Here is a 21061-nt window from a genome sequence, read left to right on the forward strand (position 1 = left end):
GCTTATTGACATCAAGTGAGAGAAAAATAAAAGAAAAAAAAATAAGTATTACAAGTGATAGGAAGGGAGAGACACAGAAAAATGATGTTTGTTTGAAAAAATTAGGTGCCAACTATCATGACACCAAAATTTAATATAACTTTTTTTATTTAACACAAAAATTAAGTTATTTCAACGTGAAATCAAATCGTGAGCAGATACCTAAAATCAACATTAATTGACATTTCAACATGATCCTGAATCATCTAATGCGAATCTAAACACACTTTTGGGGACGATAAAAGGGTCATTGAAACCCCAACAGACTCGGCTAGGGATGCCAATTATACATTACTTTTATCCGAAGTTGATTCCATGATCAAATTAAACTGGTTTCATAAGCTCACAAGATTATCAACACTAAATCTTCCTAAAGAAATTTCAAGGTTACATTGTGAAAAAGAGGAAGATAAGCAGAACTAAGAGAATGACAATAATTGTAGACTAACAAAGATGTAATTTGAACAGTTTTAAAGACTAAGGTATATTTAGCTGAAACTGTTGCTAACACAAATACTACAACAAACCTTTGATAAACCTCATGAATTATGTAGTTGGGTCTCTGCCCATTATTCTTTGGAAAATCTTAACAAGAAATCTACATTAAAATATCAAAAAAATTTCTCGACGAAGTACTCCTATGTTTATATAAGTTTGATCCATCAGATGATATCCTCGATCGTGCTAGTATTACTGCAAGAGAAGCAAATGGCCAATGTTGTCAACAAAATATAGATTTTAAAATCTATGCTGATACTACCCTAATAATCCCCCAAAATCAGAATTATAGAATGAGTAAAAGCAACTCATAAATTGATGGATATATAGAATATACAAACAAGCGGAGAGGCTGTCCTAACCCTTGAAACCTATAAAATCTGCTCTCTCAATTCTAAAATGCACTCTACCCGGAAGAATAGAAAAGAAAGAACAGTTGCTCAAAATAAATAAATGAAAGTTAGGACTGAATTAGCACAAAAATTTGTTGGAGAAATTCCATAAATAAATTCTGTGAAAAAATTGATTCTTTTATCAAAATACGTGAACAAACCACTGGCATCATGCCACTAAAGAACTATCAAGACCAAACAAAATATCTACAACATCAGCAAAGAATGAATCTATGAATTGACCAAAATATCCTACTAATAAAATTTCAATCAGAAAAATTAGCCGTAGCTGGTGAAAGAAGTCAAAGAACCAGAATCATATACTCGTTCTACAACACACTTATACATTAGAAAAAGGGAAATGGAAATAGTTATGGATATCTATCCATACTTGTGTTACAAGAATCACTAGCCAAGACAGAAAAAAAAGGATAGATATATATCATTTTCACATATAGAATCAAGAGAAAATGCACTAACAATTTTTTTGCGGCCCACAAATAAGAATACTCCCTCACCTCAGTTGAAACCATTACCAAGATTCAGGCTGCAGAATAATAAGTAGACACTTTATTAATTCCGGAATAGTCATGCCCTCCTAGTGCCACATTCATATAGTAATCCAAATGACAACAAAGATTCTGGATTCAGAATCATACATCAAGCCCTCCCAGTGATACATCCTATTGGTACTAATTAGGCTCATTTTCCAATGGTAACTAGGACTCATTTTTAAGTAGAATCCTAATTTTGTTAAATATATTGACAACAAATTGTCATTTGTTGGTCATTTTGGGACAAGATGACAAAAAGGATGATTTCTGTATTAACTTTGTAGTACAAAGCAGAGGAATTGTACGAGTGCTATAGTTAGCTACAGTTAATTAAGATTGAGTCCATTATAATATGGCAACTGGCAACATACATAGATGCTAAAGTAGTATTTATACAGCAGTCAAAGCAACTCCTGATTTTTAATGCCTATAAAAAGTTTAGCAAAATTAATCCTGGTAAAATCAAGAATCTCAAGTATTATTTTTGCAGGAATCTCAAGTATCATGCTATGTAAAATCAAGAACCTCAAGTATTATTTTTGCAGGAATCACAAGTATCATGCTGTGTGCATCCGACAGCAATATGAAAAATGGAATTTAATTTTAAAATACATTTACAACAGAAACTGGTACTGGAGTTACACAACTGTGATAGTTTTCTTTTGTACCTCCTTATATTACGCAGGCAATCAAAATGCTAAACTACAGCAAACCAGAGAGCTTTTCAATTCCATAAACACTAAAGCAAAGGCTGCTAACTTATTTCCCATTTAAAAGTGTATGTAAAAAAAGTAGCCAATTCCTTCTTATCTTCAGCACATGGTAACTAACTTCCAACCAACAGAACCAAGCCCAATACAGAAACAACTCAAACAAGCCTATCCTATTTGGATATCTAACATAGAGAAAGAGTTTCATCAATTATTATTATTTCCAAAATTTATGTATGTAAACTCATCCCATCAAACTTGATAACAAAAAAATGCATTAACATATTGGTTTAAGGACTTTAGGATTTCAAAATATAGAACTAATCCAAGGGTTGAGTCTTCTGCGCTAGGACTCTAGCCACCAACTGTAGTAGCTTAAACTTTTGAGATTGTTGATTCATAAAGATAGCATGTAGAGAAAACAAATGCCTTATAATAGACTTTTCTATTTCTTAAATTTATCTGCAGCAGGAATTAAAGCACAATTCAGACAACAAAAAATTAAAAATCATATTTTAAGACTGCAAAAGCTAGTGCTCACAGTCCACACCAAAATCTTCAGGTTAAAAGCACGAGAGCACAAGACTAAAGACTGAATAATAGAAACCACCAAGGCAACAACTATGTATATTTCTGTATTCGGCAATCAAGACAAATTGCAAAAGAATTCCTAACACTAAGTATTGATTTCATTTCATCAAACACAATTTAACAGAGTGATAACATTCTGATAAATTGCAATTTCAATCTTCTAGCTAATTGAATTTGACAAGCAATAAATATCTTCCCAAGGCATAAATAAAGCCTCTAGGGACAGGTCAAAAAAAGTCATTGTCAATTAATCCTAGAGTCTAAGGTCAAACAGTTCTTGGACTATGCCAAAATATCATTGACCAGGTGGCCTAAAATTTGATCTTCACCAACCCCACACTTGAAATTGAATTTTATTACAAGTTTGTCTCGAGCCTTGAGCAAATACCAAGAGCCTTGAGGTAACTTTAATTTAAGACAATATTTTATTGCAACTTCAAGCTCAATAGCACTTGTCAGAGAGTGAATAACAATATCTATCCTAGAGCTTATATATAACAACTTAAAATTTCAGGTCAACCAAATCTTTAAACAGCTATTTTCACTTCTTTGACCACAAAGCATCAATATTACCAGTAATATTATGACCGAGTAAAAATATTTGCGGGTTTCAAAATGTACTGTCCTTTCCAAACCAACAGCCACAAATTAATTTAAACTTAAAATCATTTATCCCTGTTTCCTGAATACAGTATGATTTACTCTAATATTCTAATATTGATTTTCAGTGGGCACAGGTATGTTATCTCTTAATTTTTCCATTGCATATCCCATTAATGGATAAAACACAACCATAAAAACCAGCATACATATCATACATGAAGGCTGAGTATTCAAGTTTCAAACAAATATGATTTTTGAAGACAATAATTCCCGACCTGAACTTATCTGTTGGAACCTGACAGAACATCAAACAGTCCACAGCAACTCAACCAGGAAGTCTTTTGCACCACAGGTGGAACTGATGCTACAAGTGGCTGCATAACGATTGATTCAGCAAAGAAAAAGATTTAAAGTAATTGTCAAAAATAAAATCATTGCCAAAAGTGTCTAGTTAAACTTATATATATAATACATGCATAAGAAAAATGTAAGAACCTGATTATCAGAGCATTCTGGAGTATCAGAATCTTTAACATGTTCTGCATCAATAGTAGATTCAGGGATAGGACTCTGAGACACTGATGCTGATACTTCACTGTCAAATTCCCTTGGCTTAGGTTCCTCCAAACTTATTGTTCTTACATTTTCATCAGAGGAGGAATGTTCTTTATCCTCATTTTTCTCCACCGCAAGATAAGTTGCCTCTACTTGAGATCCTGTAGATTTCTCCAATAAAGCATTATTATTATCAATGGTTTGTACCTCAGGTACAGCAGCCACTACTTTAGCTATATCAGCAGAAGATTCCACAACCGAATCACCAGTCTCCTCAACCAGCACATTTTGAGTAATCGACGTCATTTTGGCATGCAAAGAGTCCATGGTTTTAACCAACTCATCAAATCCAACTGTCTCATTTACTGAATTATGGGACTCATTCTTTGAGTTCTTTAAGGTTCCGGTTTCATCGCTTGAACTTGAACTGCTGTAGTTCCTATTCCCGTTCCCATGATCAGATTCCTTGGCAGACTCAACATGTCCAACAATCACATCTTTGCTCTCAGAACCCTCAGATTTCATATCCCACTGTATCACAACAATACCTTCTTTTCGTCCTTCAGTTTCATCGATCTTAGCATCACCAGGGGCTTCCTCCAAGTCCTTAGAAGAAGAAGCAGCATGAGATGGTTGAGCAGCTGAAGGGTCCCTCTCCTCCTCCTCTTCATTGAATGCAGGATCATGTTCACCATGTGCTGGTGAACCACCCTCACCACCATCACTTCCTTTCTCGTCCTGAGACTGTGACTTCACCTCATCATTCCCTAACATTTATCATTGAATCAATCAGTTTCACTACCATTATCAATCAATCAATAAACCAACTGAATTACCCCCCACCCCTCCAATTACCCCCCAAAACACAATCAATCATTAAATCATTCACAGTTACACAGTAAAATCTAATCTTTATTGAATGAAAAAGATTTGCAAGCTGTATATTCCCCCCTGAATGCAAGAAGAGAACAATTAAAAGATACCCATCTGCCCAAAAAGACCCAAAAATTAAAAAAAAAAAAAAAATTGAAAAGGGTTAAAGCTTTGCATGCATAAAGTTGAGTAGTGCACAGTGAAAGTCAGTACCTTGAGGGTTGGTTGTTGAAGGGTTGGTGTTAATTTCAGTTTCCTTTTCCTTCTTTTTCTTGGCAGCTTTCCTCTTCTTAGCACCTGATGGCATGATTGATTGAGGCTAGGGACTAAAATAGAGGGCAGCCACAAATGGTGGGATGTTGTCCCCCCTCTCTCTCTCTCTCTTACTTTTTTAGAGTGAGCAACACAACACAACACAAAGGATATAGAATCTGTGTTATTGAGCAGAGGCCAAGTTGCACAAAAGGAGAAGAAGTAGGTAGAAGAGATGATGGGGAAGATGGAGAGAGAGATCTTGTGTTTGAAAATTGCTAATGATGGGGTCAGTGAGAAGGGATATATCCTTCACTCACTGTTGACACTTGGATTCTGTGACGCACAACACAAATGCAGACGGTACAGTGTATACTATGGTGTAAGAGAAGGTAATATTAAATTACTGTTATTATTGATTGAATTAGAATGCAAAAATTATATAAAAAATGTGATTTAATTATGCATAACTATTTAAGGTAAGGTGGTTGATTATTATAATAATTATTTTTAAACTTATATTTATAACAAATTCTGAATTGTTGACCATGTAAAATTTACATTAATGATATATAATAAATTATTATTATTATTATTATTATTATTATTATTATTAATTTTAAGTTTGAATTACGAATTCTGCCCAAAAAAAGTTTGAATTTCGAGTAATTTTAATTTTTCAGTTTTTTAATTAATAAGTTCTTCTTAAATCGAGTAAATTTAGTTTTATCAGCTTTTATCTATTGAAATATGAATATTTAATTATATGAAATAATTTTAAAAAGTTAGAAATAAAAAATTTAGTAAAAGTCTTATATTTTTTATACAATTTTATGAATATTTTAAATAAAAATTAAGTGAAAATTTGAAAAATAGAGCATATTTATTTAATTTTAAAAATATAAATTTAATAATTTAAAAATGAAAAATAAAAAATACATACAATTTAACCATAAGATTAAAAATGCAATGGAGTTACTTTAGAGGTTCGATTTTTGTTGAAAAAGTGTCTATATTTGATTTCTAATCATCCCACAAATGTGACTGTCTAAAAAAAATTACATGCAAAAGAAAAAAAAAAGAGTTAAGTTTAGAGTAGTTACGTTTTATACTTTTATTATTAATATTGAGATTTAGGAGTTAAGAAGGGAGGGATTTCAATTTCCATGTCCTTTGGTTTTTGAGAGGCGAGGTAAGTAGGGCAGCAATTGTTTCAAGGTTGAGAATGAGGTTTTGAGATTGTGTTGCATTGCATGATTCAAAATGGAATCTATTCGGGAATGAATGGGTTACTGGGATGTGAAGAATGGACCAGGCATTGTTTTCTTTTTTTGTTTATAAATTTTCTTTTTGTTTTGTTGTTATTTTTTTATTTAAATTCATTTGGGTGAACGAGTGATTTAAGGAAAATACTTGAGAGGCCTGGAATCTGCCAACTCAGTTGATGTATGATTCACGAGATACAGAGATGTGACCCGTTGTTTTCATTCTTCAAAGTGGACAGATATATTTTTTTATAATTAATTAATTTGTTTTTTTATTAAATTTACATTTGTCAAACTTCTAGAGCTATGCACCTAAAAACTTAATGTTTTTATAAGAATAAAATCAATTCAGAGATATTATATTTAGAACTATGGGAAATAAAATTAATTTTCATTTGGATTAATTTGATTTGATTTAGAAATAAATCTTCATATTTAAAACTCGTTAAGAAAATATAATTTAAATTGAAATACAAATCAAATTTGAAAATTAACGATTTGTTAAAAATAAATAATTTACATAATACCTGATTTGTTAAGGTTATATTAAATAAATTTTATATATTTTACTATATTTCTAAATTATTAATTTTAATTTTACCAAAATATACAGATGTGTATATAAATATTTAGATTTATATATATATATATATATATATATATATATATATATATATATATATATAAATATGAATGTTTGTATTCAACTAAATATATATCCAGAGCTGTTATATCTAGGGATGAGCATGATCCACTTTAGTTCACAAATTCAATCCAATCTGAAATTGATTTGGACGAGTTCTATTTTTAAGATTAGACTCGATTTACCAATCAACAACGATCATCTTTGTTGGAATAGAAGTGTACGGTGAAGTTACACATCGGATAGGAATGGAAATATTGAACATCATATAAGTGAAATTACAATCCATAAACCTGAGTTTTAAGGTTTTGATTTAAGGTACTGTGTCAAATTCAATTATGTAATTGTTTCTAGAAATTATTTTTTTTAAAATGAGGTCGAAATGTGTTAATTAAAAAAGGACAAATGATCATTTTGGTTTCCAAATGTGTAAACTAGTAATAATTTAATCACTAAAATAATAAATATTATAATTTAGTCCTTAAATATATAAAAACTATAATAATTATTGGTAGAAACTCCTTTTAACTAACGTAGAATTTTTTTTTCTTAGATCATTTCATTTGACAGTACAATATTCCTTCCTCAAATTCTCTAGGTCTACTATCAAGAAACCAATGTAGGATGTTGTTAGGTTCAACCAGACATGTTGCACATTCACCACCATTTGTTTCATCTCTTTAACATTCCCAAAATCTCCAACATCACCACTCTTCCAATTCCAAACAAAAATTTTCACCACTTCCTCTTCTATATTGGATCTCTGCACCAAACCATTGATTCTTCAAGAACTCCATGCGAGATTCTTCCTCCATGGCCTCCACCAAAACTCATGTCTTTCCTCCAAACTCATGGGTTCCTATGCCAAGTTTGGACTCCTGAACATATCCCAAAAAGTCTTCCACTTCACTGAATACCTAGATTCTATTATCTATAATGCAATCTTAAGAAACTTGCATCAGTTTGGTGAATATGAGAAGACCCTTTTGTTGTATAAGGAGATGGCTAGGAAATCCATGTACCCAGATGAAGAAAGTTGCAATTTTGTCTTGAGATCTTGCTTTTCTCTGTATCATGAATAAGGGAAGATGGTTTATGGGTAGATGGTGAAAATGGGTTTAGATGCATTTGACTTGGTGGGAAAACCTTTGATAGAGTTGTATGACATGGATAGTTTGTTGAATGGGCATGAACCAGTTAAAGGAAATTTTCTGATGGAATTGAGTTATTGGAACACCTTGATTTTTGAGGCATGTGAAAGTGGGAAAATGGAGGAAAGATTTCAACTCTTTTGTAGGATGAGAAAAGAGAGCATCCAACCTAATTCGATTACTGTGATTAACATGTTAAGATTAACTGTTGCTTGAACTCATTTAAGATAAGACAAGCCCTCCATGATATGATCCTTACTAGGAGCGGATCGCTTGATACAAGTTACAGAGTTTTGGATGACATCACTTGCAAAGAGGGAAGATAAGTCAGGGTAGACGCCACAAAGATTACCTTAATAAGTCTGAGATTGGTTCAGCGAAGAACCCAGAGAGAAGTTCTCACAAAATTTTATCAAATGCCAAAAGTCCTTCTATTTAAAACGAAATCCATACATATAGTGTATCTGAACAAAAAAAAAATAGAAATACACATGGGCCTTCAAATCAATTTGGGCCAAAATGACAATGAAAAAATTAGAAATATAAAAAGAACATATTTGACATGGGCCTTCAAATTAGTTTGGGCCTTCATCAACAATTAAGATTCTTGGTAGTGCCTCTAGGCCTTCATCATTCTCCACTTGGGCCTTGTTAAGTATGGCTGATATCATTTGTTGGAGGGTATTCACTGACTGTTTGGTCCTACTCCTGGTCATAGGTCCTTGTATTTGGACAGTTTTAGGATTCTCATCACTCCACGTTGTTATTATTCTAAGCAACTTGTGTGAAGAACTAATTGTGAATACTACATTATTGTCAATGTATGCAAAGTTGGGTAGTCTAGAGGATGCAAGGATGTTGTTTGAGAAAATGTCTGATGAGGAACTTGTAGTCTGGAACATAATGATTTCAACATATGCGGGGAATGGGTGCCCCAAGGAATCCTTAGAACTTGTATATTGTATGGTTAGATCAGGTTTTAGACCTGACTTGTTCACTGCAATCCTTGTAATTTGTTTAGTCACACAACTGAAGTATAAGAATTGGGGAAGCAAATGCATGGTAATGTGAAAAGAAATGGTTTAGATTATCAGGTATCCATTCACAATTCTCTTATTGACATGTATTCTGCATGCGATGACTTGAATTTGGCACAAAAGATTTTTGGCTTGATAATGGCCAAGACCATGATTTCATGGAGCGCAATGATCAAAGGATGTGTAATGCATGACTAGCCTCTTGAGGCTCTATCTCTATTCTTCAAATTGAAGTTGAGCGATACTAGAGTTGACTTCATTATAGTCATTAACATCTTGCCAACCTTTGCAAAGATAGGGGCATTACATTATGTTGTTAAACTCACTCGAATGCATTCAAAAGTAAAGCACATAATTGAATGAATGAAAAAACTATATTGATAGCAAACTTAATAATACTCTATATACAATATTATGAACCTTGCTTATATAGTAGGTAACAAACATTGGTTAAGAGTAACTAACTCCCTTAATAGGTAATTAACTGAATATTGTTATTTAACTAACTTTCAATCTTTGAATTATTCCTAACACTCCTCCTTAATTCAAAGTTGCATTTACACATACAATTCCAATTGAATCTCTTAACTCTCTAAACCTTTCTAACTTCAAAGCTTTAGTAAAAATATCCGCAAACTGAATTTTAGTTCTACAGTGCTCTAGTTTCAACCTCTCATTGCTGACTTGGTCTCTTAAAAAATGAAACCATGTTTCTATATGTTTGCTCCTTCCATGAGATGTTGGATGTCTTTTCCAAATCAATGCCAGATTGGTTGTCCACCAGCAGCTTCACATTTCTTTTACTCTTCACTTGAAATTCTTTCATCAAGGCATCTAGCCATATTTCTTGACATGCAGTTTTTGAGGCTGCAATGTTCTCTGCTTCACAAGAAGAGAGTGCTACAATAGGTTCCTTTATGGAGGACCAAGAGATTGGTGTTCGTCCAAAGAAGAAGATATAGTTTGTTGTGTTTTTTCTGTCACACTTGTCTCCACACCAATCTGAAGCAGAATATCCAACCAATTCTAGTTTTACACCAGACTCTCCTTTTGGAAATAGGATTCCAAAGTCCACTGTCCTTTGCACATATCTCAGTATCCTCTTTGCAGCTAACAAGTGAGACTGCTTTGGCTCTTGCATGAATCTACTTATTAACCCAACACTAAAGCTTAGATTAGGTCTTGTATTTCACAAATATCTCAAGCATCTAACTGTCTTTCTATAATAAGTAGGATAAACTAGATCTTCATCTGTATCATTCTTTAAGACAAGTCCAGCTTTAGTTGGTGTTCCTGCTGGATTGCTTTGTTGCATGTTGAACCTTTTCAATAGATCTTTTTCCTATTTAGATTAATACATCACTGTACCATATTGAGTCACTTTGAACCCAATTCCCAGAAAGTAAGTAAGGAGTCCAAGGTCACTCATCTCAAATTCATTCATCATCCGACCTTTGACAAATGTTAATTACATTCTCACTGCTGCCTGTAATTAGGAAATCATCAACATATAGACACTATCAATTTCTCTGCTTTTTCACTGCCTTTCCAACATTTCACATAGACTCCATGTTCTAAGGTGCATTTCTCAAAACTAATTTGAGACAAGAAGCTATCAATTCTCCTATTCCAAGCTCTTGGAGCTTGTTTAAGCCCATAGAATTCCTTCTTGAGCTTGTACACCTTGCTCTCTTTCCCTCTGACCTCAAATCCTTGTGGTTGATGCATATAAACTTCTTCTTCTAGGGGACCATTCAGGAAAGCAAACTTCACATCAAGTTGATGCATGGACCAGTTAGCATTGGTTGCAATGGCTACTACCAATCTAACGGTTTTAATCCTTGCCACTGGTGCATAGACTTCACCATAATTGATTCACGCCTTCTGCAAGAAACCCTTTGCTACCAATTTGACCTTATACTTCACCACTTCTCCCTTAGGATTAACCTTCACCTGGTAGACCCATTTCAGTGCTATTGGCTTCTTGTGATGAGGAGGATCTACTAGTTCCTATGTCTGATTCCTCTCAATAGAATTGATCTCCTCCTTCATAGCTTTTAACCATTTTTTATTTGCCACTGCCTTTTCAAATTCAATAGGTTCAGCTTCTGCTATAAGTGCAAAGTGCGCTAGTTCACCTTCTAGTTGATTACTAAGTCTTGAAATAACTCATAGTTTCTCAAATGAGATGACAATTGACTTATCCTTGTTGATCTTCTCATAGTTTGATCTCTACTAACAGTTGGTGCAACTGAGGTTTCTTCTTCTAGAAGTATCCTAGATTGACCCTCTTTAGAGGTTGTTTCCCAATTCTAACTTTTACTCTCCTCACATATTGCATCCCTGCTTACAGTAACTTGACCATTCTCTGGATCATACAATTTGTAGCCACCAATTAAGTGATAGCCCAACAAAATATGTTAAGTGCCTTTATCATTTAGCTTTCTTCTTAGCTGATCAGGAACATGTTTGTAGCAAATTGAACCAAATACTCTCAAGTGAGTCACATCTAGTTTTAATTCAGTCTAGGCTTCTTCTGGTGACATACCTTCAAGTCTCTTAGTAGGAGATTAATTCAGAATATAAGCTATTATTGATACAACTTCTCCCCATAAGTAGCTTGGTAGGTTTTTACTTTTTAGCATACACCTCACCATATTCATTATTGTTATGTTCTTTCTCTCAGTTGTACCATTGTGCTAAGGTGTGTAAGGTGGTGTTACTTCATGAAGTAGCCTTTCACTTTCAGGAAACTATTTGAAATCATTTGACACATGTTCACCCCACCATTTGTCCTTAAGATCTTGATCACTTTCCCACTTTGCTTCTCTACTAGACATTTAAATCTTCTAAAGACTTCTAGTACTTCATGCTTCCCCTTAACCATGTAGACCCAAACTTTTATAGTTAAATCATCAATGAAAGAGATAAAGTACCTATTGTCTCCAGGAGTCTCCACTTGCATAAGGCCACAAACATCAAAGTGTATGATGTTAAATTTCTCAATTGCTTTTGTGGGAAGATACTTGTTGAAGCTGCTTCTGGCTTGCTCGCATTCAATGCACTCCTTGCACCTAAGGTAGTCCTTCAACCATTTTTTGCTTGGTAGGAAGGTATAGGTCCTTGAAGTTGAGATGACTAAATCTGTGATGCCATAACCACTCCATCTTGTTTTCTGAGGTTGCAAGACACTCATGCTTCAGAATATTCATCCCAATTCTAAAGGTCTTGTTCTGAGACATGTTTTCCTTAATCACAAGTTTCTAGTATTTATCAAACACTTTGAGACAATTGTTGTCCATCCTCATGAAAAACCTTTTTTCAAGTAGTTGGCCTAGGCTTAACAAATTAGTCTTCATGCCAGGTACAAACAACACCTCCTCAACGACAATGTCTTTTCCATCCTTCCTCTTGAATGCTACTCTTCTAATACCTTCAGCAGTCAATATACTATTATCTGCAAAGTGAACTCTGCTCTTGGATGATTCATTCAGATTGATGAACCAATCCTTCTTCCTTGTCATATGAGTGGAGCAACCAAAATTGAAATACCATGAGGAGCCTCTTGATGATTCATAGCTAGTGGTAGCCATAAGCAATACAAGTATAGAATTTGAGCCTTCATCTTGAGCTAGATTTACATGATTACTGGGTTTGTTCTTGGCACCTTCTCCTTGCCAAAATTCTTTTGCATAATGACCTAGTTTCTGAAATTTGTAGCATTTCACCTTTCTTTTGTTGAACTTCCACTCCTTGTTGTTGTTGGAGTTTAATTTTTGAGAAGTTTGCCATGCTGTTTTCCTTTGGAGGATTCATTGCCTTCAGCTGTCACTTGTTCTCGGTTCTTTGTGGTGGTGTTTGATTTGTTTCCCTTCCATGGTGCTTTCCCCTTCCCTTTGTAATTGGATCGTGCATGAAGTGCCTATTTTTATGGGATCTTCTCTCATTGATCCTTATCTCATGTTCCTCAAGAGAGTGTTGCAATTCTTTAATCTACATTGTGTCTAAGTCCTTTGACTCCTCAATTGCAATATCTACATGATTAAATTGTGGTGCAAAGTTCTCAATATTTTGTGTACCACTTGTTGAATTCTGTCAAAGTAATTTGCTATGGATTCTTTGTCCTCCATGGTGAGAAGTTCATATTGGCTTCTTAGTCTCTGCAGCTTAATCTTATTCTTCTCTCCATCTCCATATGTTTTTTCTAGAATATCCCATGCTTCCTTTGATGTGGAAGCTTTGGAGATTTTATTGATTATCTTTGAATTCACACATTGGTAGATGAGAAACCGTGCCTTGCTATCAAGTTTTTGTTGTTGTGTAAAGGTCATTTTTTGCTCCTCAATGGCATTCTTGTTCGATTCTGTAAAACCAATTGTCACTTCTTCAACCACTTCTTGGAAGCCAAAAATTGCCTACATTTTGATTTTCCAGTTATCAAATAACTTGCCATCAAAGACTAGAAGAGACCCTTGAACAATACTATTGGGGCTTGTCATATCTGCACCTTACTCCTTTCTTCAATCACAATGTGAGTACATGATTGGTTCTTCTTCAGTTGTTCTTCTAACCAAGAACTCTCACTCAGCCACCGCACCTCACGAAAAAATGGTGGAGAAGAAGACTTTATACACAAAACTTGCAAGAAAATAGAAAGAATCTCTCAGGAAGAAGACACATTTTGTTGATGTCAAACAATCACAACTCTCTAACTAACATTCCTCACAGGTGTAGGATCTCACAGCTCTTGATACCATGTTAAACTTACTCAAATGCATTCAAAAGTAAAGCACACAATTGAATGAATGAAAAAACTGTATTGATAGCAAACTTAATAATACTCTATATACAATATTATGAACCTTGCTTATATAGTAGGTAACAAACATTGGTTAGGAGTAACTAACTCAACTAACTCCCTTAGTAGGTAACTATCTAAATATTGTTATTTAACTAACTTTCAATCTTTGAATTATTCCTAACATATGCTAGTTACTTGCATGGTTACTCGTTGAAAACCAGCCTTGATTCACTCAAATCCCTTAAGACATCTTTTCTTACTAGCTATGCTAAGTGTGGTTGCATAGAAATGGCCAGAAAGCTTTTTGATGAAGAGAAAAGTATCCATAGAGATATAATTGCTTGGAACTCTATGATTAATGCATACTCTAAACATGGCGAGTGGTTTATATGTTTTCAGTTGTACACGTACAGTCAAATGAAAATATCAAACATTAACCCGGACCAAGTAACATTTCTGGGGCTGCTCACAGCTTGTGTTAACTCGGGCCTAGTTAGTAAAGGCAAGGAGATTTTCAAGGAAATGGTGGAAATATATGGTTACCAACCTAGTCAGGAACACCATGTTTGTATGGTTTATCTACTAGAATGCGCTGGCCAAATTGATGAGGCCAATGAAATAATAAAAATTGTTCCATTGGAGTCAGATGCCAGGGTTTATGGCCCCTTGTTGAGTGCCTGTAAGATTCACTCAGATACCCGTTTAGCAGAACTTGCTGCTCAGAGGCTCATAAATATGGAACCTAAAAATTCTGGAAACTATGTATTGCTCTCTAATATAATGCTGCAGCAGGAAAGTGGGACAAAGTTGCTAAATTGAGGAGTTTTCTTAGAGATAGAGGACTGAAGAAAACACCAGGTTGTAGCTGGCTTGAGTTAAATGGACAAGTTCATGAGTTTCGGGTTGCAGATCAATCTCATCCAAGATGGGAGGATATATATTCAATATTAAAAGTGCTGGAGTTGGAAGCAGGGGATATGGAGGATGATCTTGAACTCTTTGACCCTTCTGTTGTTAAGGGATGTGAATTGCACATGAATCAACTCAACCAACTTTAAAACCTGATACGAACTAAATTCACTGGAAACTGTAATTGTCATGTAACCTCCATTTTTACCTGGGAGTTGAAAATTATAAATTGCCAACTTTCTCCTATTGGTTATCATATATCATAATTATGAATTGGTTGTGCCTCTTCACTTATTTGGCTTTGTTTTTATGGTTTCAAAGGATACTTTTTTAGGTGGTATTTATTATCATATATGAAGAGATAAGATAATTTCTCTGTGCTCATTTTGCCAATTATTGATTTATTGTAACCATTAACAAGTAATTTGTTTAATTCTCCTTTTTTTTTTTTTAAATAGGCGAAAGGCCAGCTGATATATTGACACAAAACCTCTAAAATATCTACTGCTTCACTCAAACTTTATCTTGCACTGCATTCTTAATTTGATTTTAATCGTGTAAGTACCAAATTAAGAATGCGCTACAAACATATGGATAAAATTAAGAATGTGTTATAGAAATCAAATTAAGAATGTATAAGAAGTTAAGAGTGATAGGATCCAAATTAATAATGTTTTACACGTATAAAGACCAATTTAATAGTTCTTTTACATTTAGGAACCAAATTTACAATTCACAACATATATATGGACTAAATTATATATTGAGGAGTGTTACCAACACACTTTCTAATACACTCTCCTAATACATTTTATTATTAATTAAAATTTATTAAAAAATACAAAATTATGAGAGAGGGTCATTAAATAAGATGTAGGATCTATAATTTTTGTAATTTTCAAAAAGTTCCAACCAATAGAAAAGGAAGTTTTCAAAAAGAGTGTATTAAGGAATGTGTTGTTAACATTTTTCTTATATGTTTAACTAATATTTTTTTTTTTGCAGCCCTAACACGTTTAGGCATAGCTTAGAGATAGACTTCAGCTAAAAAAGACACAACTAGAGCATCATAAATATTGATAAAAAAAATTGATATTTCATGTTGATAAAAATCCATGAAACAAATTTCATGTTGATAAAAAAAAGTAAAACAAATTTCAAATTGATATTTCTACACATCAACACTTTTTATTTCTCTTCATCTTTCTTTTTATCACATCATATATAACATATTATACATATATTTGTTTTCTCTCACACTAGCATTGAATAACATTTAGAATGTGAAAGTATATTTTTCCTTTCAATTACTTAGAAAGAGACATGGTTGCACAAAAAACATCTGGCATACACCTTTTTATTTCACCTTTTTTCGCTCTTCGTCTTCGATGTGAGATTGGCTCTCGATCACGTCCTTTTCTCTTTCTCAATTTCCATGGCTGTCCAGTTGCTTGCTCTGTTTCTATCTCACACTCTTTTTGTGATTTCATGCTATAGGTTTCGTTTGGCTCCAATATTAAGTTTCTAACCTTCCTCGGTATTTCATTCCCCTGCTTCATATTTGCTGATGCAATAAGGAGGCAACACTGTCAATATTATAATATAGAGACTTGTTATCAGAGGAAACTGTAATACTCAAGTTCTTTTGAGATGATGATACACACACACACACTCATGAACAAACTCATTAAGGGTATGCTCATGCTGGGACTTGTGTAAATGAAAATGCAGTTCAGTGCACTTTGATGAGAAACTGTAAATAAAGAAGACATAAGTCATAAAAGAAGTTTGTTCTCTATTTAAAAAGCATGTTCCGGCTCCAACAGCATTGTTTGTGGTTTAGACCAAAAAACCATGTTCGAGGATTTAGTAATTACAACTTACATTTAAGATATGATCCAGCAAGGCACGTCAGTCTTGACCCTGTATTATACTCAGATAGTGGCTTCTCCGTAGCAGCCATTCGAACATCCCAGAAACGTATGATGCCATTAGGTAAGGGTCATCATCATCATTACTATCTGTGGGCACAACGATACCTCTCACACGGGTACTATGTGCTTCTTCCAAGAAATATGCAACTTTTCCACTCTTAATGTCCCATGCTGTGATGTTTCAGTCCTCACCACCAGTGTAGACAAGTCCATTGTGCCACATAGAATCAATTGTGAATGTCAAAAACAGAAACAAAAATCCGTGATTATTTCTGGATAATAACACACATTACAGTCCCCTATTTAGTTGTAGAATTAAAAATGTTCCCACTCTTAGCCCTGACTTCCATAAATAAACATATTTCAGTAAATAGTTTAATTATGCAGAATTGCATACACATACAATGATCATCTATGCCAATTGCCAAAGATAGTTCACTCCACTAGTGTACCAGTGGAAAAACCATGTCCCATTTACAAGACACGTCATATACTTCCTAACAAATTTTGAAAATAGACGATCTGAGATATCCAGCTCATTAACTCATCACTAAAACATGTGACAAGCGTTTGATTACAGTTCATTGTATTCCGGCCTCTGTTACCTAACACATGTAGACCTCTAAATTTACCTAAACAACTGGTAACATAACTCTGATCATAATAAATCACATAACGTCAGTCAGCAATTTCAATAACAATGTTTCCCTTAAGTTGCGCAAGTTACTAGGTGTATGCTTTGTACCAGAGGTAAACTGAATGTAGTGCAATCAGTTTAGGGGAGGAATTTGCTGGGTTATTTAGAATTTGTTTTGATATTTATTCAGTTAATAACAATCCCGATTATTTGGGATTAAGTAGTTTCACATTTGACTATTTCCTAGTCACGGTACCACGTTTCTAGGTTGGGTAAAACGTAGGCAGTTTATTTTTCTTTGTTATGTGCTGTTGTAAGGCTTATATAAGCCAAGACTTTATTATCAATGAATAGAGTGGTTTTCCCGTATTTGTGAGTTACAATTTGTTCAGAGCTTAACAAACTCTGGTATCAGAGCTCCTTCACGGGGCCTGTTTCGAGAGAAAAGAAACCGCAGTTTTCTTGAGAGAAGAGTGTTTGAAGTATGACTTCTGAAAGCACTTTCGTTCAACCTGCAATTCCTAAGTTTAATGGTCATTATGATCATTGGGCCATGCTTATGGAAAATTTCCTTTGTTCAAAGGAATATTGGAGTCTGGTGGAGAATGGAATCCCTGTTGCAGTAGAGGGAGAGGAGTTTACTAAAGCCCAAAGAAAGTCAATTGCTGAGCAGCAACTGAAAGACTTGAAAGTTAAGAATTATTTGTTCCAAGCTATTGATCGGACCATTTTGGAGACCATCCTTAATAAGGATATTGCCAAAAATATATGGGACTCTATGAAGTAGCACTATCAAGGTTCAATAAGGGTCAAAAGATCGCAACTCCAAGCCCTTCGAAAAGAGTTTGAGGTCCTCCACATGAAAGAGGGAGAAAGTGTTGATGAATATTTTGCCCGTACACTTGCCATAACAAATAAGATGAAAATTCATGGAGAAAGCATGGGGCAATTGTTAATTGTTGAAAAGATCATAAGATCATAGACATCTAAGTTCCACTATGTTGTGTGTTCAATTGAAGAGTCTAATGACTTAGACACTTTAACCATTGATGAATTGCAGAGTAGTATGTTAGTGCATGAGCAGAGGATGAAAAGGCATGGAGGGGATGAACAAGCCCTGAAGGTGACCCACTGATGACAGATCAACTAGTGGAAAAGGTCGTGGAACTGGTCTTGGTAGTGGTCATGGAACTACTCGAGGAAGAGGAAGACAAACCTTTAACAAAGCCATAATTGAGTGTTGGAAATGTAAGCAATTGGATCATTTTCAATACGAATGTCCTAGGTGGGAGGAGAAAGCTAACTATGTAGAACTTGAGGAGGAAGGGGAGATATTGTTAATGTCATTTGTGGAGCCTAATCAGTATGACAAAGAAGTGAAGGAAAAGGTATGGTTTCTTGACTCAGGGGCAACAATCACATGTGTTCAGATAAGCAGTGGTTCTCTAATCTTGATGAGGAGTTTTGACAATCTGTGAAACTTGGAAATAACTCGGCGTTGGATGTGTTGGGGAAAGTTAATATCAAATTGCAAATTGTTGGAGTTACTCAGATAATCATTGATGTTTTCTATGTACCTGAGTTAAGAAATAATTTATTGAGTATTGGCTAGTTGCAAGAGAAGGGGTAGCCTTTTTTATACAACAAGGAGTATGTAAAGTCTATCATCCTGAGAAAGGACTTATTACAAAAATAGCAATGTCAACAAACAGGATGTTCAAGTTGCCTGCAAGATTTTTACCAAAGGCTTTGACTTGTTTTCAAGCAACCCTTGAGGACAACACTCACCTTTGGCATCGTAGGTACGAGCATCTAAGCTACAAAGGTTTGAGAACCTTGCAGTATAAGGAGATGGCGAGAGGGCTACCTCATTTGAATGCGTCATCTAAAGTATGCACTGATTGTATGGTGGGAAAACAACATAGGGATGCAATCTCTAAGAAAAGTTTATGGAAAGCATCACAAAGGTTGCAGTTGGAACATTCTGACATTTGCGGACCAATCAAACCAGTCTCCAACAGTAAGAAAAGGTATTTCGTAAGCTTCACTGATGATTACAGTTGTAAGATATGGATATACTTCCTTGTTGAAAAGTTTGAAGCTTTTATTACCTTTAAGAATTACAAAAAATCTTGTTGAAAAAGAGACGGGTGCTTTTATTCGTTGTCTACGTACAAATAGAGGTGGAGAATGCATGTCTCTTGAGTTCAAAGATATTTGCGGAGTTAATGGTATTATCAGACAACTCACTACAGCCTTCACTCCCCAACAAAATGGAGTAGCGGAACACATAAATAGAACCATCATGAATATGGTCAAAAGCATGCTATTAAAGAAGCAAATACCAAAGAGATTCTGGCCTGAAGTTGCGAATTGGATAGTGTATGTGCTTAATAGAAGTCCTACTTTGGCAATAAAAGATAGGACCCCTAAGGAAGCATGGAGTGGAGTTAAACCAAATGTTGATTATTTTCGCGTCTTTGGATGCATTGGCCATGTTCATGTACCAGACAGCAAGAGAACAAAGTTGGATGATAAAAGCTTTAAATGTGTGTTGTTGGGGGAGAAGTGAAGAATCTAAAGCATACAAACTTTATGATCCAGTATCCAACAAAGTGGTGGTAAGCAGAGGTGTTGTTTTTGAAGAAAATGAGGGTTGGAATTGGGGGATCAGCATTAAAGAAGCAAAAATTGATTTTCTTAAGTGGGAAAAAATCAACATTGATGAAAGTGGAGAATAAGTTGAAGAAGGAGTCGAGCATGAGGGGGAAGAAGCTGAAGAAGGAGCCGAGAAGGAAAGGGTAGAAGAAAGCACAAAAGTAAGAGAAAATAACACACAATTAGGTGCTCAGGGGAGGAATCGAAGCGAACCACTTTGGATGAAAGATTATGTAACTGGAGAGGGATTGTCAAAAGAAGAAAATGAGCACAATCTGGTTTTGTTTACTTCAAATTCAAATCCAAACACTTATGAAGAAGTTGTTAAAAATCCCAAATGGAGAGTTGTGATGGATTTGGAAATAGAAGCAATTGAAAGAAATAAGACTTGGGAGCTAACAGACCTTCCTAAGGAAGCCAAAAAAAATTGGCGTGAAATGGGTTTTCAAAACTAAACTTAAAGAAAATTTTGAGGTTGATAAGTGCAAGGCTTGACTGGTGGCAAAAGGGTATGCTCAACAATATAGCATAGACTATACTGAGGTGTTTGCACCTGTGCCTAGATGGGATACAATTTGAATGGTCATTGCTATAGCAGCTCAAAATGGTTGGAATATATACTAGCTAGATGTCAAAAGTGCTTTCCTGAATGGAGAATTAAATGAAGTTGCATTTGTTAAGCAACCACGAGGCTATGTGAGGAAGGTGATGAGCACAAGGTATACAAACTGAAGAAGGCATTGTATGGCCTCGAGCAAGCCCCTCATGCATGGTACAATCGAATTGAAGCATATTTTACCAAATAAGGATTTGAGAAGTGTAGCTGTGAACACACTTTGTTTATCAAAAAGGGAGATGGAGGTAAAATTTTGATTGTTAATCTATATGTTGATGATCTGATTTTTACTGGTAATGATGAAGGCATGCATGCTTGTTAAGTTCAAAAATTCTATGAAACT

At 34.6% G+C, this 21061-nt stretch overlaps 1 protein-coding gene and 1 pseudogene across 3 annotated transcripts; one reads left to right on the forward strand and one right to left on the reverse strand.

The window, feature by feature from the left end:
* Nucleotides 1-449: 449 nt before the first annotated feature.
* Nucleotides 450-5421, reverse strand: LOC114367812. Of its 3 annotated transcripts, none has more exons than XR_003657271.1 (5): nt 5029-5421; nt 3883-4709; nt 3663-3761; nt 1410-1476; nt 450-732 (listed from the first exon to the last, which is right to left on the reverse strand). XR_003657271.1 is itself a non-coding variant. In XM_028325014.1 (5 exons), the coding sequence occupies exons 1-3, from the start codon at nt 5120-5122 to the stop codon at nt 3669-3671; spliced, it is 1014 nt and encodes a 337-aa protein (XP_028180815.1). In that variant the 5' UTR covers nt 5123-5421; the 3' UTR covers nt 450-732; nt 1448-1476; nt 3663-3668. The 3 variants fall into 3 exon arrangements, 2 of the variants coding, with proteins under 2 accessions (XP_028180815.1, XP_028180814.1); XM_028325014.1 differs by having other exon boundaries at nt 1448-1476; XM_028325013.1 differs by lacking the exon at nt 1410-1476 and having other exon boundaries at nt 5029-5420.
* LOC114368157 lies at nt 5306-15022 on the forward strand (annotated as a pseudogene).
* Nucleotides 15023-21061: the final 6039 nt, after the last annotated feature.

Source organism: Glycine soja, chromosome 9 (genome assembly GCF_004193775.1).
Source record: "Glycine soja cultivar W05 chromosome 9, ASM419377v2, whole genome shotgun sequence".
Lineage (NCBI taxonomy): Eukaryota > Viridiplantae > Streptophyta > Magnoliopsida > Fabales > Fabaceae > Glycine > Glycine soja.

Bases quoted from the DNA above. Each gene is read 5' to 3' on its own strand.
- LOC114367812 (XM_028325014.1), bottom strand. From the start codon at position 5,122: ATGCCATCAGGTGCTAAGAAGAGGAAAGCTGCCAAGAAAAAGAAGGAA. The intron at 4,710-5,028 runs GTACTGACTTTC...GATAAATGTTAG, and splicing joins TTCAACAACCAACCCTCAAG to GGAATGATGAGGTGAAGTCA. The intron at 3,762-3,882 runs GTTCTTACATTT...ATCGTTATGCAG, and splicing joins CAGAATGCTCTGATAATCAG to CCACTTGTAGCATCAGTTCC.